Here is a 25,655-nt window from a genome sequence, read left to right on the forward strand (position 1 = left end):
TATAGCAAGATCTGCCATCTGGGCAGTGGCGGATTTAGCAGTTTGGGGGTCCAAGGCGAACAACAATACGGGGCCCTCTCCAGCAGTTCTAGCAATTCTTTTCTTAAATATCCTTACCTGTTGGTAAAATGTTGAATAACCTCCTAACTGGTCCATTTTTAGAAAACATCATTGTATTTTACAATATATACATTATTTTTACTGGGAAAAAAACAACATTTATTAAATGTACTAATTTGTTAATCCCTCATTTCCTAAAGGAACATGAACTCAAGAGATTACTTCAAAATTGTGATTTGTTAATTTAATGAATTGATATTGTATTTTTAAAGGACATATTAATTCAGTATCAAATAATGTATTTTTTAAATGCACCTGAAGTTACACCTTATTTTCTGTAACCCTTGTGCTATCCTAGGCACTTTAACGTTGAGAGTTGGGTCATCTAGACCCACTAGACAGTGCTCTGAACCTTTAATGATTTGTGATCTTCACTGGTTTCCATGGATTACATGAAATCTTTCCACCTTTATCCACCTTTGTCATGGTAGGGAGAACACGTCAATGGAAGGGTGGGGTCATCTAAGATAGCACAAATCAATGATATTGATATTGGCAATTTCCATTTGAATTATGACACTGTAGGTTTGTTTTACTATAACGGAAAAACAACCAAGTGCATCACAGCAGACACAAAAATGGATCAGTCCATCATTCCAGTCCAACGTGTGGAAACACTTATTAATTTAGCAAAGTCATGTGACCATCCAGTGTCTAGAATGTTCTAAGAAAGTTCCCTTTGGATTCTTTGGATGTGGAAAAACAACAGTGGGCTGAACTTTAGGAAACTAACATGTGAATGGATTTGACATTCATTCTAGTTTACTTGTTTGTTTGGACACATTTTTCATTTATACTTGATGATCTGGAAGAAATAAAAGGAATCTGAAAATGTCACCTGCACTGTTCAGGTATTTCTCTGAGTCACACTGGTTGAAGTTTTGGATAAAGATGTTCTGGATCCATTCTAGGTCAGTGAATCGGATCAAATCGGATCATGAATCAGATTGGCAACCACAAATAATATGAATTAAATCATAACAATGAATCACTACATCCCTATGTTAATTCATCTGGATGTGTTTGGAAATATTTTAACCAAATATTCTGGGGTCACATGACAGCAGGGGGGTGATCGAGACTTTGAGGCAATGGTATTCCTCTTTTGGGACTATTAGAGGTTCAAAGTAAGTCTCTGGACTTGACCTTTGTTTGTGCTTGCTGACCTCTTGTTTTCCATCATTTTCGTGGTAGACTCCCTCGCCATCTCTGTCTGGTAGGGTTTTTAAGGTCTTGTGATGCCTTGGTTTCTCCGTTGTCTGCCTGGTCTTGATCCATGGACCTTGTTATTTAAATGTGTGTGCAAGTTTGTGTGTGTGTCCCTGCAACCCACATACCACCAACATTTTTTTTTCTCTTGTTCAGAATCTCAAGAAAAACAATTATGTTTACTTAAGTATCCTATTATTGTGTTTAGATGTAAGACTGCATGATCTCTATTGCAACAGTAGTGTTTTCTCACAAAAGAGGAGGCTCCCAACAAAAAAAACAAAATTAAGAACTGTGATCAATTTCAGATATTAATACGAATGATACCTTTGCATGATTTGCAAACAAAAGAAGAAAGTAGAGCTTGGTCATTTTGATAACTCACAGAGAAGAGCTTGAAGAGTGGGTACTGGAAAACTTTCCACTTCTTCTCCTTATAAGCAATCATTGGGACGTTTACTTTGCTGAGATACTGGGAGAATAAGAGGATCAGACACACCGTGCTGTCAAAAACAAGAAAAAAGAAATTAGACACACAGGCTCTTCCGGGAAAAAAAAAGCAAACAACTACAGATCCACAAAGATCAAAGTTAAAGACATTTCAACTTCAATTAAAGAAAGACTCGGCTTCACTTCACTGGGTTTGGAAGTATCATAATATTTTATGCAAAGTATTACAACCAAAGTTCACAATTCAACTCCATTTTGAATTTACCTTGATTCAACTGAGGAACAATTTTGCCTCTTCAAGTTTAACCAAAAACAATGTTTGGTCAGGAAAAAGAATATAGTAATTGCAATGTAATAAATGTGGAACTTTAATAATTAAAATTAACATGTTGATCCATCTTTAATTCCGGATTAACACGCATATTGGAGAAGTTGCAAACCCCAAACAAAAAAACTTAGTAGGGAAGTGAAACAGGGCCTTCTTGCTTTGACAGTTTTTAATGTGATTTATTTGTATCAACATAAACTCAATGAATCACTTTTTTTTTTAAATAGTGATTTTTTCCATTTAATGAATTGATATTACATTTCCATGTCAAATTATGTATTTTTTAAATGCACCTCAAGTTCTACATATATTTTTCTTTATGTACTATGTTGTAAATGATGCTATAGGTCGTTTTTCTTGCTGCCCGCTTAGTTTATTTAACAGAATTTATAATGGAATAGTAACAATGGAACAAAACATATTCTGTGATGTCTTACTATTAGAAATGGTGAAAAGTGACTTCATTTTACCTTCAATGTCTATGAAAAAAATTGGTTCTTAGGTCCTACCTAATAGAAAATGATGCAGTGACAAAATAAAATAAGAAAGCTCCATTGATTACATATTCTTTTAAATGTGTAAAATCTTTTTAAATATGTCAAAAGATGATTAGAACGGGTATTTAAAATGTATTTTAAGAAATAATGAAAACTATTTGTAATTGAGACTTAATGCATATAATTTATTTCTAAAGCATGATTTGGCATAATTATTTAATCTATTTTTGTTTTTACATACATGATCAATTAGACACGTTTTTTTACGCCCTCACCCATTGTTATTGATTTATATGGTTAAGTCCACATCATATATAATTTTCTGAAATAAAGCCTGTCAGCTACAGACAAAATATCAGTTGTCAAAAGAGCCTTGTTGTAACCCAAAAGGCCGGTCCGGTTTTATACTTAGATCTACTGTGACAGTTACAGACCAGGAGTCAGAATGACTAACAACATGACATTTTACACAGCATGTGTGCCTAAAATGCAAAAAACTGGACATGTTTATGGGTTCATAACAGTCACGTGTTTAGTGTGATGAAAGCGGAAAAAAATAATTAAACCCATCTGTCGAATTCCATTGCATGCTGTTTGAGAAATACTGTAGCTGCATATGAAATCACTGCTCAGAGGATAACAAGAAACGCCTGGCTCAGAATTTCTTCCTTCCTAACGTCAATGCTTTCAAGTTACACAAACTACGCATTTACAATTTAGTCCAAGACATATAAACCAGTAGAAAAATATTTCTAAAGATCTAGTTGGATGTTTGGAAAAGAAAAAAAAAGACTATAATTCATGTATGTTTATGGAGGACATGATAAAGTGTAAAAATACTGTCTTTTCTGTGTGAGACGGTCTCCTTCCTTTTCTGCATACTGGGTGCATTGTAATGCTTTAGATGTCTAATCTACTTTATTTGAACACATAGACCCATTTGATCTGCCGTTTAAACAACTAAACCCGCTCATATGTTCAATAAGTAAAGACTTTAATCTTTTGAAAGAGATGTTCGACCGGTCAACAGATATAACACAGTTGGATTGCTAATGAGATAAAAAAAAAAAAGTTGTAGCTTGAGTGTTTCAAAAGCCTGTTGTGAAGGATGTGAAAAAATGAAATCGTGATTTAAAAAAAAACAAAAAAACATCCACATCGATCCTCCAAAACACCCACTGTAAAATGCTGTAGGAGAGTTCTACTACCTCTACTGACTCCTGCTCATGAACTTGCTGACATCTTCTCTAGAGAAGTGGTTAACAGGGGGAGGGGATGCCAAGACTAAGGCTCAAAGGATAGATGAGTGATTACCCTCCATGTGTGGCATTAGGAGGTGGATGTACTGGACCTTTTAAAAACCACAGGGATTACTTAGACTAATGAGGTTAGCGTGCATTATATGGAGATGGCGACAGAATAAATGAAGAAAGATTTCATGAACATGGTCTGGAATGAGGCTCAGGTGACCGTCGATAAAACAGTTTATGGAACAGAAAGTTACAGTAGTATCTGCCATGGACATGCATTTATGAGCACTCTAAAGTCACTATGAAAATAATCATGTCCAGTAAAAACTAAATAAAAAAAAAAGAATATCTAAGGAACGGGCTGAACAGAGATGTAGCCCCTGAAATCTTCTGAGGACCTTTAAAGAAGAGGCTCAGGTTGCTAATTCTCCAATGTTGATGTAAATGGGCTGGAAATGCCGATACATTTGATTGCTTTATTTAATTTGGTTTACTTTCACACAGGAGGTAACCAGGAACTGTAGCAAACCGAACTGCCAAGAGGAATCAAACTTTTCCGGTTGTAGCATTCCCTAAAACAAGGGGAAAAAAATGGGCAGTCACAAAATCTACCAACTAGTCCTGCCAGTTTTGATTAGGCGACTCATCTTCCAACTATTTTGTGATTCACCATTATATTTTGCTAAATACTTTTTTATTTTTTATTTGTTTGTCTAGTTCAGAGAACTGCAACCTGTAATGCTACAAGAGCCATTTGTATGGGAACCCAAAGTCCCACTTAACTGTTAAGAAAAATGCAATTCACATGTATTTATATTTTCATGGCTATTAAATAATGAAATGAAGTTTTAAAAAATGTACAACAATTGATTCAAAACAGTGTTATGTTCGATTATTTAACTTTTGACAGCGGCACATGCCAGTTCCTTTCAAAATAAAATGCATCCTGTGTCAAATAAGATCCTGCAGCAGAAGATTTACAATTATACTTAAAGAAATTTGTTTCTGAACACCAATATAGAAAATGAAATTTAAAGTGTTCTTCATATAGATGACTGTACCATAGATAGGACTTTACTTACTTGCTTAATAATCTTCTATGCATTTTTGAGGAAAGGTAAATGCCTCTTGAGTTAGTGTATTGTCAGTGATAATGAAAAATAGTTAATTTTAACTCATAAAATATCTCCTCATCTTAAACAAAACAAAAAAGTAAATGACAAAGCTTAGCTAAGAAATCCTTTATTCAAATAGTTGGCATGATTCTTCAAAGCCAAAGGGCCACAATAGAGGGATAAAAAGCTTGAAGCCTCAGGTTGCAGACCCATTGCCCAGCACTGGGGTCAGACTTCAACTGACCACAAAGTTAAAAAAAGTCTTCCTCATACTCTACCATTGACATTTGTTGCAATCTTCTAACACACCTGCCTCAACTTGTAATTATCTAACCAGCCTCTTGCATTGCAATAAAGAGGGAAACAACAAAGAAAAAGCTTATCTGGCTCCACCTAAGGGTTTGCTGATGTTGTCGTCGTTCATCTAAACATCTGGTACTGAAACCAGTTTATTTATAAACTTGCATTATTTCCAGGCTACACGTGAAATATGTGGGTAATATTATCTTGGCATCATTTTATACCCTCTTACTTTTATTAGAAGGGCTTTGAAGAGTGCTATGACATGATGACCGTGTGCAGACGCAGGGATTTTTTGCCAGCAAAGATTTCAGTATTATTATTTAAAAAGGTCAATATGTCATCAGACAGATTGAAATAATGAGGGAAGGGTTTTTTTTCCTATATGTAGAGAAATGTAAATAGAACTCTATGAAGTTGGACTTCTAACTCACAGAGCAGCTATTCCCCAGTGACCGCCACATTTCTTCCCAGCTTCAATGAAAAGAGAAAGACCAATGAGGTTGATGGTGGGAGCAATTGCCAGGGGGCCAATGTACTTCAGCACAAAGCCCACCAGCCCAGACAAGCCCAGAAAAATCTGGAGTAGGGAGGACACCAGGATGGCTCCTTGGATCTGTAAAAGGCAAAGAAAGGCTTCATTTCAATCAAATGACAAAGCCTGTTTGTGTCAGAAAAACACACTTATTGTAATAAACAAAAAAATGTAATTAAAATCTTTACCTTAACTAAATTTGTAAAGCTTTAAATGTCACATTGCAGATTTATGTATTTCAAAAAAGCTTCCATGGCACTTTTTGGAAATTACTAAATAAATAAATATTAAATAAAGCAGTCTTACCTTGATACAAGTAAGAATAAAGGTCTTCCATTCTAATTAACTATTTAAATAAGTTTATAATTATTAAAACATTGATGTTGGTTGATATTTACAAGTTTTTAATTTATATTAAAATAAATATTAACATATACTAATTTGTCCCCTTAAAATATTAATTTGAGCACATAAAACACTAAATTGTGACCAAAACATGCTAATTTTCTAGCCACATAATATGAATTTGTGGTCACAAATTATTAATTTGATGGAACAATCTATACTTTTCATTGGAATGTCATGTCCAGGGCTCTGTAGTTTCTGGCTAAATGTAACACTTAAACATTGTAAATGGTTAAAAACACCAAAGAAAGCAGGTACTACATCTATCAAATGGCTGTTAAAGCCAAAATATAAACTAAATGTTGTTGCAGTCAGGATGAAAAGAGTGGGTTGTATAAATCTCTCTATGTGGAGGTGAAGAAACTTCTTTACTTTGCATGTAGTTTCATGCATTCACAAGAACGAATGCATAGAAGACTTCAAAGCCATCGCTTTACTTTCCTTACAGACCTCTGCTTGGCACTTTCCCATACAAACATGGTAAATCCTTGGAAACACAGTGACTAGCAGGCCTCTAATAATGTATATTTGACAGCTGCTCCAATATCAACCCAGGCTGAATGTACAGGTTGAACAGAGAAGACCCGGACTCAGAGAAGGTCCGAGTTCTCTCATGTATTGTTTGTTTATTTATGTTAAGGCGCCATGAATCATCTTCCAATGAAGGAAACCTTTTTATTTATTTATTTTTTTTACCTCTCGTATTCTTGACATCCACACCTCATCGGACTCTTCCACCTCCAGAAGACGGGTGTCGTTTGCTGTCAGCACAGACAGCATTGCAGGGGATTTGGGGCTTGGGCATTGCCACTTAGGCAAAGCAAGAATAGCCAGAGTTGGAGTGATAAAACTAAAAGTCCCACCTTGGAGAATTGGTAATCTGCATGCAAGCATGAGGAAAAGAAAGCAGATTTTCTTGTTACTCAAAACGCTTTTACATTGTTTCTCATCTTCCCATTTGCCTACACAATTGCCCAGCAATGGTCAAGCGGCTTTGACAAATAATCTAACCCAACAGAGGCAACTAAGGGTTCGGTGTCGTAACTGGGTTTACCTGGAATTGAACCTTCAACCCTATAGCTGCAAGGCAACTGCTGCTACAATGGAGCGCTATATTTTTGCACCTATCTTAGTTAAAGTTGATAAATAAACTGTCTTTTAGGGGATTTAAATTCCATATACTGCAATAATTCTGTGCGTGCTTCTGTAAATCTCTAAGTTGTTTGTTCTGCATAAACTATACAAAGCATACAGACATTTGAAATATGTAAGGAAAAGAAAGGATTAGTTAGCATATCATTCAACGTTGAAGAGTGTTCTTGGATCCAGTGTTCGACTTGTTAGCTTTTGCCAAAAATGTAGGTGGAGAACTTAAATAAAAAGCTTTAACTGTTTGTTCACGCTGGCGGGTATAGCAGTGAAGAAAGATGTGCATGTGAAGCCCTTCGCAGTCCTCAATAGCAGCACTTGTTCCCAAACAGACAATAAACTAATAAAAGTAAAGCTGAAAGATCACTCCTTTCATTTCACAGAGATTACTGTAATGAATTGCGTTCTTAAATTTAATATCTGCATAATAAAGGAGGGAATCCAAATTAAATCACAGAAATCCAACAAAGAATCCATTTGATAACTTTGGGAAACGTAGGTGTGACAGTCTAGCTGCAGGCTGACACACAGGATGATGAAAGCAGCACAGAGACGCACTGTTTGATAATCCTACATAAATTGAAATTTAAATACTTCCTCTTTTGCAACAGGGTCAGCCCCTCTGTACAAAGGCAAAACAGTTCAATAAACAAGAGAAACAGTGATCATTCAGGAACATTCTTGCAATTTGCAACTGCTGCTCAGGTTATTAATGAAGAACTGCAAACACAAACACCCACTCATGCAGACACTGATTAATGTCGCCTTAGAAGTTAGATGTGTAAACTTCTTAGTGAGTTTACACTTCGATTACCATGCGGAAATTCCTGTGTCAGTGAGTCTCTTTGTGTATGTTTGTAGGGAAGCTTTGTGAGGCCCGGTCCTATTCTGGTTCAGTGGCACTGAGAGGCAGTGACTCAGGGTGAGTCAGTGTTACCTGGTTCCAACAGCCGTTTGCAGCAGCGTGCATAATCCTGACACAAAGAAGATGGTGGAGATGAGCTGGCTTTTAGCCCCATTGTTGTCCTGTATGCAAAGAGGCTCGGCGAGGATCAGCGGGACAGCAATGATGCCCCCAAATGCAAGGATGTAGTGCTGTAGACACGGTACAAGGAGAGGATGAATGAGAAATACTGAGAAGTATATGTTTCAAAGTTGTAACACTAAAAAGTGTATTATCTTCTAAATCTCTTAAAAAGTTTTTTTATTAAAATGCATCCACCATATCTCTGTTTTTGGAAAACCTTTTAATTGCATCTAATGCACATGATGACCCTACGAAGAGCCCACCACTCACTCTGTGATAGAGTCTATCTAGCCACAAAGTATGAATTGTTTGATTGCCATGATTGCTCTGGTGCAGTTCTCCCTAAGTCCCAACTATGCCGTCCTTTTCTGCCGTCCCAACCTGCGTCCTTTTCTAAGACTGTTTCTGCATAGCTGCAGCAAGCAGTTCATTAGAATTTCACCTATCACTTGTGGGCGGGACTATTGTCACGTAGTAAGCCCTCCTCTACTTCCCATTATCAATTTGTTCACACTCTCTCCAGCTAGCTTACATCCCTTCACAAACCAAACCTAACATTACCAGTGAGCAATATTGGAGTTATCCAGCCGTACAGTTTTGATCCAGACACCAGGTCGGACGAGGAAAACAAAGACGGACTTGGATCTATTTGTCTACTAGTAGATGCATTAGAATGGAGCAGAGCAGGAAGCTTGTAACCCGCTCATTGAATTATTTTTAAGTCACAACTACAAGGTTTTTTTCACACTGCACTTTCATCTGCTTCTGATTCACTGACATTTTTTGAGCTTATTTTGAGCTTATATTCCTAATAAATGTCCTCCATTGGGGCTGCACGATATAAGGAAAACTCGCGATATGCGACATCAGTGATCAATGTTGCGATGACGATAACTTGCGGTATATGAACAAATAGCAAAACAACCAAAAACATAATTTCCATTTCATTGCAACAATTTAAAAATGATACTTCAAATGACCCTCGTCTAGATAAAGGGGAACATCCATCTATCCGGTGAGTCAACAACGTCAAGGGGTCAATCCAATTGGTCAAATGCATAAATTGATTTATTTGATTGGTTAAATACTTCAAACTGCCATAAGATTGTTTTAGCACATTTATTTTAACCATTTATTGCAATTTTCGCCGTCTTTTGCGGTATGCGTATTGCACAGCTTGATGTCACGATGACGATAAATCTGCGATATATTGTGCAGGCCTACCCTCCATCATCAGAAAAAGGCCACAAGAACTCCCTTAAAAACACCAAAAAACACTTTCATCAGAGCGGGTCTGTAAATGTGTTCCACAGTGCTGATGTTTTTAGGAGAAAGCAGTGAGCTCTGTGTCTCAGAGGAAGAATTTGCTCTGAGATTTGGATACGTGTTTGAATTCACAAAAGACTCATTATGAAGACTGTAATAAAACTGCAGCCGATGCCTATGACACGTAGCACCATGGCTTGGATTAGGTTTTGACCACCAGCTAAGACTGCCGAGGGGGATTGGTCAAATAAGGAGAGGAATTCTCACAGTGGCAGATGTGTGTCAACTACTATCCCAATATGGGAGTGATACTCAAGTTCACTTTAAAAACCTTACAGAAAAAAAGGTGCTTCAATGTTTCTGGTTCAATGAATAAAAGCTAAAACAAGATGTTGTTCAAGAGCAAAAGCTTCTACGAGAGGTTAGCGTGGAGTCTGTAGAGAGGAGATGTTTATCCCATTGATTAAAATGCTGTTTTCCAAAGCATATTTTCACACAAAAGAATGTATTTTGCTTTATTTTGCATTTATAATGCCTTCTCCTGGACATATATCTGTCACTTGTTAACTCATAACCGCTTTTACCAAAGACACCTTAAGGTCTTTCACAGATATATATATGCACAGGTATTTTTTACTGGCAAGGTCACTCATTGCTTTAGAATATAGCACTCATTAATCAGCTTTTTCTGTAAGTGTTGGCACTCATCTCTACACAAATTCTCACAGCTAACTGAATCAGGAGTCACGCTCTCTACTTCATTTTCCGTGTCTCCGGTTCAAACAAGAGCGCTTTAGGCCGCAGAAAGCTAACAGTATCTCTATTTTAATAGCCGATTCATAGCCAACACCTCAGTCTTTAAGGCCATGTCTGAGCTTCTTTGTAACCAGTTTCAGTGCATCCTTTGAAAGTCATCCTTCTTTAATTCAGATATAAATCTTAAAATTCTGGTCCTCTGAAACCATTATACAAGCACAGACCTACATGTTGTCCCATCGTTTTTCCTGCATTTAGTCCCTATACATCCCTTTAAGAACCACTCTGAATAAATATCATGTTTTTGGTGTTTTTAACATGTTCTTGCAGCATTTTTCTCATTATGAAGGACATACAAAAAGAAATATAGGCTTAAAATTGCATTTCTGAGTATTTCTTCATACAAATCATTGTGAATCAGGAGCAGACGAAAAAATGCCATGAGACAAAGCTTGTAGTTGTGAAGTAGCTACAATTGGCAGGCCACAAGCTCCCTGCTCCGCTCCATTCTGATGCATCCACTGTCAGACAAATAGACCCACGTCTTTGTTTTCCTCATCTGAGCAAGAATCTGGATCTAAACTGTACTGCTGGATGGCCGTAGTATTGGTCAGAATTTTTTTTTTTTTTTTCTTGTTCTGTCCAACAGCTGAGCAAACAGATTAGAGCTGAAGGCTTTTTGTGTTGGACAGGTTTTACTATCACAAAAAGAGGTTATATAGCTTCGAGAAACCAGAGTGTAGATTTGTATAAACCCCTTTTTGTCGTATTTTTTTATTTTATTTAATTGTTACATTTAGTGTGTGTGGGGAGGGAGAGGGGAAGAATGTGAGGGGGGGGGTGGAAGAGAGTAAAAGGAAGAAAGGTGAAAAGGTGGAGGATACAAGCACTGGTTTGATTAAGTTATTATTTTAAGCTGTAACAATTATACCAGATCAAAGACAAATATTACATCAAAGGTGAAAATCTGACACTAAGATGAGCGAAAAAAATCTGTCCATCAATACACTGTAGGTAAGGAGGAGGGATGAAGCAGACAGGGAGCAGTGTGGCAGTGTGCACGTGCATGTGGGGGTGGAGATACATGCATGCTGCCGACGTGAACCGTGTGTTCATAAAGGGAGCCAGATCCTACCCAGCCAGACCAGGAGAGGGGAGGAGAGCCCCCAGGCCAGGAGCCCCCCCAGCATCCCAACCCAGGCAGCCCGGGGGGGGGGGAGAGGAGGGGACCGCCCACCCCAACAGCCAGGCACAGAGAAGGCCCCCCTACAGGGGCCCCCCCAATGCCCAGAGGCATAAGCAAACCCAGTGTCCGGCCCCCAGGCCACAGGACAGGAGCGCTTAGCCGTACCAGGCGGCAGCCATGGGGGCCACTGGGCACCGGACACCGAGACAAGGGCCAAGGACGAAGCCAGGGCCCCCAGAACCCATGAGCCGCCCACCACCTGATCGGCGCCCCGTCTCCGCAAGCCAGCCCAGGCACGCGACCCGAGCAACCCAGGGATCGCCACGCACCCACAGCCACCCCCCATAACCTTACGACCCTACACACTACATCCCCCCCCACCATTATATCTGAGCCCCCCTCCCCAACCCTCTCAGTGCCCTCCCCTCTCTGTGATGGGGAGGGAAAGCCCCAGAGGGTCCCAGCGAGCCAGCCCCCAGGTCCGTCCCACCCATGCACTCACGCACACATACTCACAATCATCTGGTTATCCTCCCCACCCCCCGCCACCACGCAGTAAACCCCCCCCCCCCCCCCCCCCCAGCCGGCCGACCCCCAGCGCCGTATGCCCGACCATTCCCGCAGCCGACAGGATACCCATAAGCCCGGCCGCCCTGAAAGGACCAGGCGGGTGAAGACCGGCCTCCCCCCCCTGACCCCACCCATGTATGGAGGTGTGGGAGTGCTGTGTGTGTGCTGCAGGTAAAATAGGAGGTCTCCAGTGTGGGGGGCCCCACCGCTGCCAAGCCGCAGAGCCCCCCACTCCGGGGTCCCTCTGTGAGTGGTGTGTATTTGCTGTGTGTGTGCTGCTAGCATGCAGTGTGTGTGTCTACAGAGAGAGTTAAAATTGTGGGGGGGGCCAGTGAAAGGTGAGCACGGATGTTTCACCGTGCCCCCCTCCCCCAGACCCTCTCCACAAGGCCCTAGATGAATCAGAGTGTCTAATATGCAAGTAAAAAGCGGGGTGGAGGGCGGGTGCCAACGCGAACCCAGAGAGGGGCATCCCCAGTGAGCCCCGCCAGCATACTCCTCCCATCTAGTTCCCAAAGCCCTATGTGCCTGTGTGCAATATTTGTTTGGGTGAGAGCGGGGAGGAGCAGACGGATGGGCAACACCGGGTGGAGAACGCTCCCCCCAGCCGGCCACGGTAGGCGCCCCCCCTCCCAGGGCGGCCAGGCAGCCAGGAAGCGGCAAGCCATCCGCAGTTGGAGGCCAGAGCCTCGTAGCGCCGAGAGACAGCCAGCAAGGAAGGGTCCCGGTGCCATAACGGAGGGGCAGGGGGTCCAGCCCCACCATTCATACCCTGGCCTCCCCAAGGACTAGCACACCGCCCCCCCCAGCCCCCCCCCCACCCAAATTTTTTTTTAAATAATAATAATAAAATAAATAATAATAATAATAATAAAATAGGAGCCGGTTTAGCTCGTGCTGGTTTGCGGCGCCTTCCGTCCGTGAAACCAGGGTTTGACTCCGGGCTGCTCCCTGTTCCCTTCTCTACTTCTGTGCCGGTCCCAAGCCCGGTTGCTTTGAGAAGGTTGCGTCAGGAAGGGCATCCGGCGTAAAACATTGCCAAGTTTACCATGCGACTCGTTCGCTGTGGCGGCCCCTGATGGGAAGAGCCGAAAGAGAAACAACAATAATAATAAAATAAACCCACCCAAGTGAACCCCTTAACCCCTGCTGTGAATGCGGCGTCGACCCCCGGGGGGCCAGGCCACATGCCAACTACCGGCCACGGGCGAAAACACCGGCCATGGGCAGACTACCCCAGGCCCCAGAACCCCAAGCCCCCCAACCCCCGCCACGGCGACCAGCCACCCAGCACGGCACCCGGCCGCCGTGCCCGGCACTACCTACCCTGCGCCCAGCAGGCACTCGCCCAGGAACCCTTGCCAAGTTGCTGGCAGAGTGCGCGCCCCCACCACCACCCAACCCAGGCAACCAGAGCCCCGAGCCGGGAGAACGGCAGGCCAGGCAGAATTTTTGTTGCACCGCCAATACTACGTTGGGGTTATGAGGGGATGTAAGCTAGTGAGAGAGATGGATGACAGGAAGGAATGGTGGGTTTATACACCAACGCCCACATTTCTAATAAAGTCCTGCCTCACTGCAGGAATTATCTCCTATAAAACATGCCAGGTTTTCAGATTTAGGCTTAAAACGGCATAATCACAATTAAAAGACCACTGGGAACACTTTGAAAATAGATCAAAAGATGATCAAAGTGGGACTTCAAATTAGAATGCTGAAGACTATACTCCATTAGAATTCTACTGCTCTACTGATATCAGGTCATGCCGGGTCCAGCCTAAGTATGAAATCCATGGGACTCACCATAAAGAGTTTTAAAGTTCTGTAACATTTTTAATAGTACTGGTGATCAAGCTTTGAAGGAAAACAATAGCTGTCTTGTAATGTCTGTAGACACATTGCCGTTTGAGGACCAACACATTGAAGTTTGTGTGATGTTATACAATAAGTGATCAGTCTGCGGTCAGTGTTCAGACAGGCTGGAGCCTCACTCACATCAACTAATGTGACTGCTTTGGAAAATGTTATTTTCTGATTGCTTGAAAAGGTCATATCAGACAGAATCTGCCGTGTCAAACCCCACAAACAAAAATAAAAGGTGTCATGTTTTTAACACCATTTTTAAACAAGTTTGGTTTTTAAAAGGTTTTTGAGTTTTTTCAAATCCAGCTCAAGTATTTTTACATATATGTTTTCAGATCGAACAAGCAATGGTTTCTTTAATTAACTTTTAAAGGAAGCAAACTTTACCTTCAAGTGGTTTGTTTATTAAAAATAGAAAAGTTTTTTTACAGTGTAATAAAGCACATTTAGAAGATAGTCTCCTGCAGCTTTGCGCTTAATTTACTGTTCGATGACAGCTGGATTCCCATCAACAGCTATAGCAGATTTCGCCATGCTAGACGTTTGCTGGTTGCACCAACACGCACTCAGCGGGAAGCTTAGTGTGTGTTGGTCCAACCATCTATCTTCTAAATGTGCTTTTATTGTTGTGATCATTATTAAGGGCCTGCTCGTTCATATTTTTTTAAATCCGTGCGGTCAGTGCTTTTTTCTTCGCTGGAGGACCCGAAAGACGGGTTAGCATTAGGCTAATATGTGCTTTAAACATTAGCCGTGGAGGTACTTAAAACTCCTTGTGGGCAATGAGCATCTTGGATGTAAATATGTGGGAATTACATCATCCTTTTTTTTTCTGGACACCACTGGAAACACAAATTCATATGATGGTTTCTCAGTTCGTAGCAACATTTCCACCTTCGGCGATCTGGAGCTTCGGGTCGCGGTGCTTAGCACTCCGCTATGCGAAGGCAGCTGCCAGTCCGAAGAAAAAAAGCTTGTCGCAGTGCGTCCGCATTAGGCGTAAATACTGCTACGTAGTCCTGAGAAGCTGCATAATCATCAGGAGTTCACAACCATCACAAAGCCCTCTCCTCTGCCGCTAACACAAAGCTCCACTGCTCCTAGCATGTGTCTGTTAGCCGCCGGACACACAGAGAACGCACTGACGTCATCGCCCCGCCTCCCCACTGGAAATGCTTATTCGAATTGAATAATGTGACAATGTTCGCAGGGTGGATGTTAAAATGAAAATGCAATCCCCTCTTTGCATTTTCATTTTAATTATGACACAAAATAAGCGGTTTTTAAGTAGAAAATGAAAAAGCATTTTGAAGTATTGATTTTTCATTTTAATTTTGAGTTATTTGATGCAGTTAGATTTTAAAAATGAAAAAGGATTTCTGATAATCCATTTTAATTGTCAAATTAGACATTTCTAAATGAATTTTGCTACATATTTATCAGAGAACTTTTTGAAAATGAAATGTCAAATACAATTTTCTTTATCATTTTAATTAAGTGACAGAATAATCAATGTTGAAGAAGAAAAGGAAAAGGCATTTTGGCTGATTGCTTTTTAATTTTAATTTTGAGTCAAAAAATGCATCTTCATTTTGAAAATGAAAAAAGCATTTCTGGTTTTGACTTTTATTTTTAATTATGCTACAGAATCGCTTCCTTAGATTCCTACTGAAATTTTATGAACCACATTATTAAACACTTCAGGGACCCGCTTTTAGGCACTTTATTTTAATCTTCCTTCAATCTATGCAAACAATAGGTAAAGAACGTATGTGAAATGAATGAACAGCCTGTTAGAAAATACATTTATTCCCGAAATATTTGGACAAAAAATCTTGTGGTTTCAAACAACCTTGTGATTTCTTCTTTAGTTTCATAATCTGTTTGTTATTTCCAGCAGAAGAACCAATTTAGCCCTGTTTTATTATGCTTTCTTGCCAACACTAAACTACAGATAAGTGGCCATTTGACAAGTACTCCTTAGCTGTATATTAAACATCAAATCAAAATGTCAAACTATTTAGCTGGTAACCATTTTTTACGGAAGAAAAAACACACATTTTTTTTGTAAAAGATGCACCTAATCATTTCTTATGAAACTGCTCTGTTTGTCTTATTTCAGAACTCATTTGCACAGAGCTCTGTGTTCTATCATATGAATCATTTGTGGCCATGAATTAATATTTTGGTGGAACCAATTTGCAGCTTTTGACCAGAATTAGTATTCTGTGGCCACAAAATAACAACTTCTTAACATTTTGTTGGCACAAATGAGCATTTTGTGTGCACAAAGAAGCCAAATAAGAATTTTGTTCACACAAATTAGTAGTAGAAATTAACGATACTAAAATACTACTTTGTGTGCACAAAATACTAATTATTTTCCACAAATAATTAATTTGAGGGAACAAATTTTTTTATGTCATGTCCACGGCTCTGTACATTTGACCTTAAATATATTAAATTAAATATTTAGAAAATGACTTTTCCAAGTGCATCTTTAACGACCTCCAAAATTCTAATTCCTCACCTGGAAGCCAAGCAGGATGCAGAGGTACCAAGGTGGTCTGTCATTGAGAGAGTAAACCAAATCTACACCTCTGTCCACAGGATCTTCCAAGACATTCTCAGTCTGTGGTTCCATGTCGACTGTCAGTTGAGGTTGTTCATCACCGTCCTACAAAAAGATAATGAAAAGACTTTAAATCATGGAGCTGCCGTTGCCATTTGCTCAAGACAGATCAAACGAGCCTAGAGATACACTGTTATGTGATTTGTTCATTCACTTTTCTCCAGCTGCAGTGCAACTCAAAACCCCAAACTGCACAACAAGACACACTATTTAATCCAACCAAATGCAAAAATTGTCCCAATTTGACGTCCATCCAAGGTTGAATTGAGGCCTTTACATTTACCCAACGCTAGCATCTGTCTTTATTAAACCCTGCCTTCCACTGTCCTTCTGGCTAGGGCAGGATTTTGTGCAGTCATGGTAAATGCCTTGATAGCATTCATTGCATTGGATTTTTTTAACCTCTTGGTAAGTTTTATTGACACTTTCTATCATCCTCTGGCCCATGCAGTGGAGGGGGCTTGATGTCTCATATTACAGTAAAACAGGTACACAGTATGTGTTGATGTGCGGATTGATACTTTCTTAAAACAACTTCACTGTTCATGATTTTTCCTAAAGCTAAATGTATTTCTGACTGAAATTGTTGCTGGCTTTTATAAAATGCTTTGCTCATGGAAGCACAGTCGATGTAAAAATCGTTCCTGGTGTCATTCTTCCTTCATGGTCTGACTCCTCTGAAGGCATATTAGTGTCTGAAGGCATTGAGGACCGTCCAGAACGCTAGAGAAAAGCACTTCTGTGGTCTCCACACTGCAGTCTGGAGAAACAGTTTGTTGATTTGTAATGGATCCCAGGCTCCTCATGTGATATTTAACCCCGTAAAGCCCACTACATCAAACAATTGACAGAAAATACATCTTTTTTAGAGTGAAAAAATGTTTGCAATATGGTAAATGGCATCTACATTATGGCACTTTCCCACCTACTTAGAAGGCCCAAAGTGCTTTACAATAGAAATGTGAATATCAGTTATAATGGAAATGATTATTTAGGATTAAAAGTTATTTCCTGGCTAATCGTGATCCCTTTAATGCCATCATACACTGGAATTGTTTTCTCTGTCTATCTTTTTAAATGATCGATAGTTCTTAGGCTGGGACGTGGGCAAAGTCAGTTTTGCGACCCACAAGTCTCAGTGCAGTGATGTTATGTGATTCCTCTACCATGGAGTTTTCCAACACAGTTCAATCTGTGCCCTGGGTGGGTCTCTTCACATTTTATTGCTCTGCCACTGCAATGGCTTAGAGGAGAAAACCTGTTTATTTTCTTGGCATGTTATTTTAATAGCAACTGATGTTTTCGCTTTATGGCAGCGCTTGCTGCCTCAGTTATGGAAAGACATTTCTTTTGGGTTTTTCCTGCTGTTTTATACTGCACTGTTCTGGTTTCCATAATCATCTTCCTCTTGTATAGGTTTGACTTTGATCCTTTTTTCCACAAACTGCCTTCATCTAGGTACTCATCTTGAAAACATGGATAAGTATAGCTGCTGTAGTCCATCAGCTTATTAGTTTTTGTGGCATCCTAAATGTAGATTTTCTATAAGACACTTTTTTTCTTCTCATGGTGTCACATCACAGTGAATACTGCAGTTGTTGTATTTTTTTTTAAATCTTTGTTGGTCTAGTTGAAAAAGAAAATATCTTTCTTTATCAATCAAATTCACAGTAGATGGATAGATGGATTTGGAGGTTTTTTGTTTGAGTGTTTGAATTCTTGGAACTAGAGTTACAAATTCAAGTCAAATCTTATTTTATTAAATTTTGAACCCGTAACTTTTATAAAATCTAGAAAAACTTACCAAAAATGAAGCAGTTGCAGTAATAGGCCAAAATAAAATGAAAAGTTTTAAAGAACAAGAATGTGAGAAATGTTTTTCATAATGAGTTTATGGTTGAGTTTAAAAGAATAATATCCTTATTAAATATATAATATATCAACAAATATCAATCTTTTGTATAATTTGAACATCTAAAGAGCTTGAACTAAAACCATAAATATTCGCTATACATATATATCAACATATTTTTGTTTTTCCTTACTAATTATGTCACAAGTCATGAAGAAGGTCTGAGTGGTGACAGGTTTTTGAGTTAGAATAGGAGGCACAGTTTTTAGTTCTCTGTTTCTGTCTCAGTCTTTTAAAAGAGGCACAGGCACCTGAGAAAGGCAACCCATGCTTTATGCAAGGCCCAAGCATGCTTACTTTGCAGACCACATGAGCTTTTGCCTCCATCTAGTGACTCTAAATAAAAGTCAAATGTTCTAGTCAACCCACTAAATGCTTCTAATCCCAAGACATTTATTATTGTTTGTTTCAAAACAATACAGTAGAGCTCTTGGGATGTAATAATTATAGTTGAAAACATTTGGACCTTATTTGTTTTATCAGTTCTTGACAGATAAATTCATGATTTGGTGGCAAAGTTACCCACTAACCTGTAAGTACTGTAAATAAATAAGAAGAAAGAAGAGAAATATGAGTGGTTGAGGCAGTAAAAACATTGAACGTGTCATTTTTCACTATGCAAAATCCCTTCTGTCTTGTGGCCACACGGCAATGTGCATGCATGAGGAGAAAAAGGAAAAAAAACCTGCATTTACTGATATGCCACGAGTTTTAACCACTTGAATGTCATCCATCCATCTTCAGAACCCTTTGAATCCCTTTTGGGGTCACATGGATGCTGGAGTCTACACAGCAACTGTTGGGCATACGTGGGGTACACCCAGAACCGGTCACCAGTCTGTTGCAGGGCCACACAATCGCACACTTGCATGTAAAACTAGGGACAACAAAGCCCTCAATTACCCTGTGATTACATGAAATCTTTCCACCTTTATCCACCTTTGTCATGGTAGGGAGAACACGTCAATGTAAGGGGGGGTCATCTAAGATAGCACAAGGGTTTTAATTATGAGGTGAGATTGCTGACCACTATGACACCAGGCAGCTGTACTTGACTGTTGTTTTTCCCAATAATCATCTGTATTTACATTTTTTCTGCATTCATTACTAGCTGACATCATGCTCTCTTTTTCTCAGTAAACCTGATGTTATAGCTTCTGTCATTTAGCTGAAAATGTCTTGGTCTCTGCAGAACCAAAGCAAGGACAGATCATGTCAGTCATCTCCATACTACACTCTTGTGGCCCCATTCACAGCGAGGCTGTCTGCTCGTATAGCCTACTTGTTGGGACAGGTGTGACAGCCAAACTATGGTGGATGTAGAACATGGAAATCTCATTCAGCACAGAATCACAACAAGCAGGCTTGTTTGCTCAACGTTTATGAATGTCTTAACCTCCTAGTTTACAGAGGTTTTACAAAGTCAATGAAACGATGCACTTTAGAAATCTAATCTGGGTATTTGCTGTAGACATTTGAGGAATGTGTCCTTTCTGTACATGTGAGGGTTTTCCTTTTACCAAGTTTACTGAACCAGAACACTCTACTGTGTTTGTAATGTCACCATTATAGGCTCTTAATAGTCAAAGAAATATTTCTCTGTCTTTATTTATTTAACCCTTTAGCCAATGAGTGCCCCCCCCCCCAGCTTTACAAACAGGAAGTAGCTGCTGGTTCCAAAAAGCCAAAATCCCATATACTTCTATAGAAAAATAAACAGCTGTTACTCAGTCATTCTATTGGTCAGAATAAACAGTCTTGCTCTGAAAAATTTTTTTCAACATGTTCTTCAATTTTTTGTGATATTTATGCCGTAGTGTAAGTTATGAACTGGCCAGTTAGATGCCTTAATAAAGGTAGGTGGTCTCACATCAAACATTTTAAGTGTTTGAGTCTGCTGTGCTAGTATTCACTGGAAAGTGTGTGATCTTCTAACAAGCTCACTCCTGATTGGAGAGAGTGGTTGCCATAGAAATGTTGACTCAGACCGACTCGGACCAATCACTGCTTACTAATTATTTCTGCTCCCAGTAAGGCGACTGCCCTATCGCAAAAGTTTCTTTTGACAAAACTGACTTTATTTCATTGAAACCAGAAGTAAGTTATTTTCTATAGGTGACATCACACTTGCTCGCTCCAGTTCTCATATGTACACTCAATGCCCTTAACACCATGCAGTGTTGACATTTAACTCGTCAACCATTGATACAATTAATGTATTCCCAGCAGATTCTGAAGCAGAAATAAGCTCCCATGCGCTGATGTCCAAAAGCGCTGATTTGATGATATGCAATCATCATAAAGCATCCATTTCTGGTCTCAGAGAAAACTGGTTAATCATTATTGATGTAATGCATATCTGTAAAAAACAGTTTTGTCTGTAATTTATGTTGATCGCAACAACGGTTGGCATTTAAAAATGAAAATCCTAATTTTTTGGAAAATAAATCTTTTCAACATTTTGTGATCTGTTCAAGATACAGCTGAAGCTTCACATATTTATTTTTTCAGATTTGAAGAATGCAAAACTGAATTTACTGAAACAAACACATAAAAAGCTGCACAATACCACGACGACCTGCAAAGTCTGACAAATCTCCCAAAATGCTTTGTGTATTCTACAAAGACATGTAACCCCCCCAAGCTCCATGTCAGTTTCAGTAGAAGGTCATGTCCTTATGTCACTGACTATAACCATGACAGGAAAAATGATTGTTCAGGTTGTCAGTGGAACATTATATGCACAAGTCTAGTCACATGAGAACTGCTGCTGCAGTTTATTTAAGACAATGATTTACTAACAAAAAGAGCCAAATTTAATGCAAAAGCAAATAGGTTATTGCAAGATGTATATTTAGGATTTGCAGTTGATTAACTAAGAGTCATAGGGTAATGAATAACAGCTGCAGACAGCACTATTTGAATGGGAATTTATTGTGTAACAACGCATTGCACAAGTTGATCACAATGGGGAGTCAATGCGGAGGAAACCGGAAAGCTGCTTCTGTAGCAAAGGAAAGTGAATGCAGATTCTAAAGATGATCTGACCTATATAATGCATGTGGGAAAAAGAGGTATAATATACACTGATGATGGCATTTAGGCCTGTGCCACAGAAATCAGCATGGTTAAGGTTCCCAAAGTCAAGTGCGCAATGGGTAGTTGACTTTAACTGCAGTGGTGCTTGTCATTGTTGTGCTAGTTTGTAGCTGCCTTTGACACATGAAAATAGTGCAAAACTGTGGTCACAGCCTTATTTCATATTGGATAAATCACACTTTATATGCAAAGTTAATCTATTTGTGTCATTTCCTGTAAATGAGAACTGGAGAGAGTTACCCCTTCCCCTTGGTATTCAAAATAGGAAGTATACCAGCTGGTTCCAAGAAACCAAAATCCCATAGACTTCTATTCATAAATAAACAGCTGTTACTTGGTCATTTGTCAGACTAAACATTCTTGCTCTGATACCTTTTTTAATTAAACACGTTCTTGATAATCCTCATTTATTCTTATTTTTTCTGTAGTCCAAATTTTTCCAAGTAACAAACTGACTAATCAGATGCCTCAATAACAGTAGGTGGTCTAGCGTCCAACATTCAAAATGTCTGATTGACAGATTCCCCTGAGCCCGCTTTCAGTGGTAGAGGTGTGGACTTTCAACAAGCTCACTCCTGACTGGCGAGAGTGGTTGCCATAGAAATGTTGACCCAGACCAACTCGAACCAATAACGACAAGATGGTGACTGAATTGACTTCATTTGTGGGAACTGGAAGTAAACCATTTCTATGGGTGACGTCACACTCACTCACTCCAGTTCTCAGATACAGTCAGTGATTTGTATCCTTATCTCCCATTTTTTGCAGGTTTTGCTAGAAACACTGACATTGCAAATGTATCAAAAGAAAATGCACAAACTGGATTGCGGGCATAAATTTGCTTGTTTAAGAGGTGCAATCGTGTTAGTATTCAAGTGTCTTTCCATGTCGGGCTGAGAGGGGAGAATCTTGTCTAATCCAGCCTCTGCTGGCATCTGTTGAACACAAAGCAATTGATGTTCGGAAGTCTTCAATAAACTGGTGAAGCGTCCATGGTGTGCCCCACCTTTACCAGAAAGTAGCTGGGATGGGCTCTAGAACCCCATGACCCTGACAAGGAAGTTCAGAAAATGAATGGATGGTATTTTAAAAGTGACAACAGGAAATGATGATTAAAGAAAGAGTTTTAAAAAATACTATCATCTCAGAAGTGTTCTAAAACAACAAATAATATTACAGTTTCAGTTTTCTTCTGCATAAAAAGTGACTGACTTTTGACATTTCCACCTCTAGACAAACGTTTATTACAAAAACCACCGGCTTCAATTACATTTATGGTAAAATAGGACTTACGTAATAAGTATGCTGCTGACGGTTGGAAGCAAAAAGCACCAGAAAATGTAACCTGGCAGGATTCCTATTTCATTTAAATGTCAATTCAGCTTCTGGTTTACAGTTTAGACCCTTTTCTCTTGATACTTGATACTCTTAATGAACTGGAACAACCTGACTTCCTTCTAACCGAAAAACAAAGGCTCTGTTCTGTGTACAGGAAAAGGGCAAAAAAGTGGTTTAAAGCTTGCAGAAAAACAGATGATACATATGTGTTTTTTATATATTTGATTATTAAAAGACTTGTTTTTCTCACCTATTTGATAATAAATAAAAACGATTAAAATTACAGATTAAGGAAAACATAAAGACATGGAGGGGAAATTTAAACTTAAGTGACTGTTTTCAGGAAAGACCAAGGTAGAAAACAAGGAAAATAAACGATAGAAGAAACAGAAACACAAATGTAAAAAGGCAACAAGAATACAGACAAATAAGCAAACCCAAACTCTATTTAAAAAATTTAAAAATAAAACATTTTCTGAAAATTTCTTTCCTTACAATTTCCATTTGTGACCACCAGACACAAACTAAAGGGACCAAAATATCCACGTTTTTCCACGCTGAGAAACTAAAAAGATATTTTGTAAAGTGCTTATTCTCACAGTTTTACTGTCATATAACATGCAGTGAGGCCTAGCAGATTCCAATAAAAATGAAATGTGTCCGCCCTCCCAAGTCAATCCTGCTAAGACAAGGCTCACTCAGCCCCAGTACTGCTGACACATACTTACTAAGCAAAATTAAGATTATGTAAAAAAGGCAAAACTGTCTTAAAAATAATATTGACTGTATATTTTTAAGCTTATGGGGATTACTGTTTTAGTACAAACAGTATTAGTTATGATAAAGAAGTAAAAGCACAAGTCAAAACTGTGAAAAATTAAGCAACACATTTTAAAACAAATCTTTCTAAAACTGTAAAAGAAAAAAAAAATGTCACTATGAGCCTAGCAGGATTGTGGGTAATGGATGCTTAAAACAAATTCTTCCACCTGAACACAACTTTGTTTTCTGTTCCCATTTTTTTTGTTCTTGAGTTCATTTAAGACAACACAAAAAGACAACATCAACCCTGGATTCAACATGTGTGCACACCATGCAGTCTGCTCTTTTTACCCTTCACACACACATAAGCACACACACACTTTAATAGATTTACCCTGACAACACGGATTTTGTTACAGGGGTTTCTAGACCAGCTTAGACTGTTTAGGGGGATAAACTTTTCATAAGAGAAAGAAGTAATTTACCAATTGTGTCAACAAATTTGAAGTCTTACTAGAATTTAGACTCCATTCATGTCACACATTCTATCAGCCTGAACTACTGATAGTTGCATTTTGAATGTTAAGTCTCCTAATTTGCAGATAAAGCCTGGAGCGATTTCCTTCTTTCATCTACATGTAAGATGAACTGTTGCCACTAAGCATGAAACCATGCAACAAGTTGGGTTTCATAAAACACGTGCCCACTTGGGTCACTTCACATTCCACAGTGGCTTAGATTCAGCTCTTTTTGCTGTTGAATAACAAACTCCTAACATTTTTTTTTTGTTTTGACAAACTGCAATGAAAAAAATCACCAAACTGTTTGACCACCGTCAAGTCAGTGAGGGAAAGCAGGAGGAACACTTTACTTACCCCGAACGGTGGGTTCAGCCCCAGCTCTATCTTCTCTGCTGTGAGATGCATTGTGGTGAGTGAAGGAAGGTGGTGTACAGTTGTCAGTTCCTCACACACACAGAGTCACAGTGGGACTCTTACTGACTTCAGATGTAAGAGGGACTCTGTGAGCAGCAGACTCACGTCACCAGCGATCGTGCTATCATAGCCAAAGGAGAGTGGCTCAGTAATCTCCTTTGCTGCTCTCAGACATTTCTGCTGCGCTCGTACGCAAAGCTTTAGTTACTCTGACTTGCGGTCATGTGTCTGTTTATGTGTGACGGTGGAGTTACAAGGATAAGAAGCACGTTTGTCACATGAAGATGTCCTGCTCATCTGCTCTCTTTATCGGCTTGAAAGGCGAAAGTCGCATGGAAAAGGTGACGCTTTCAGACGCCACAACTCTGTAACCTTCTGAAGGCTGCAGACCACAGTATCACTTGCCTCAGCACCATACAAGACTGTTAAATTACTTGAGTGTTGTCAACATATTTGTTACTTATTGGAGTAACAAATGGATCATTGTGTGTCACTGACCCACTTTGATCAACATTAACCATTACTTTCTTGAGAACTAAAGCCCTTTGGTCGTGCTACATGCTAAAAAACATTCATGTCTTTATTTAAAAGTTAAAATTTAAAAAAGTTATTTAAAAGAGTTAAAATAACAATATTTTGACTTTTGTTTAACCGGAAATCTTTATTTCCCCTTTTCCTGTAGCAAATTTTTCTCAATTTCTTTTCAATCTTCAGCTGTTTACATTTAATGGTGAATATAAAGCGCCTTGGGCCTTTGAGGAAGGTAGAACAGCGCTATACCAGTATCCATAAATAAATAACTAAACAAAAAATGTAAATACGTAATTTAAAAAAATAAATAGATGTTTCATGCAAATCAAAGCATTATGTAATGATACATTTATGCAACCTGTTAAATGCTTACATCAGTGAATCTTCTTTTTCTTTGCCTTTCAGCTGCTCTATTTAGGG

General features: G+C 39.2%; 1 protein-coding gene across 1 annotated transcript in view; it reads right to left on the reverse strand.

The window, feature by feature from the left end:
• Nucleotides 1–24,915, reverse strand: part of LOC101175057 (solute carrier family 23 member 2) — a 65,359-nt gene extending 40,444 nt beyond the window's left edge. The window contains exons 1-6 of the mRNA XM_004086272.5: nt 24,645–24,915; nt 16,557–16,703; nt 8,296–8,453; nt 6,906–7,089; nt 5,704–5,885; nt 1,715–1,832 (exon numbers count right to left, since the gene is read on the reverse strand). Coding sequence (XP_004086320.2) covers nt 1,715–1,832; nt 5,704–5,885; nt 6,906–7,089; nt 8,296–8,453; nt 16,557–16,703; nt 24,645–24,695 — 840 coding nt within the window. The 5' untranslated portion in view covers nt 24,696–24,915. The remainder of the gene's footprint in view (nt 1–1,714; nt 1,833–5,703; nt 5,886–6,905; nt 7,090–8,295; nt 8,454–16,556; nt 16,704–24,644) is intronic.
• Between the last annotated feature and the right edge of the window lie 740 nt (nt 24,916–25,655).

The sequence above is a fragment of the Oryzias latipes genome, chromosome 6 (assembly GCF_053564925.1).
Source record: "Oryzias latipes strain Hd-rR chromosome 6, Olatipes_Hd-rR_3.1".
NCBI lineage: Eukaryota > Metazoa > Chordata > Actinopteri > Beloniformes > Adrianichthyidae > Oryzias > Oryzias latipes.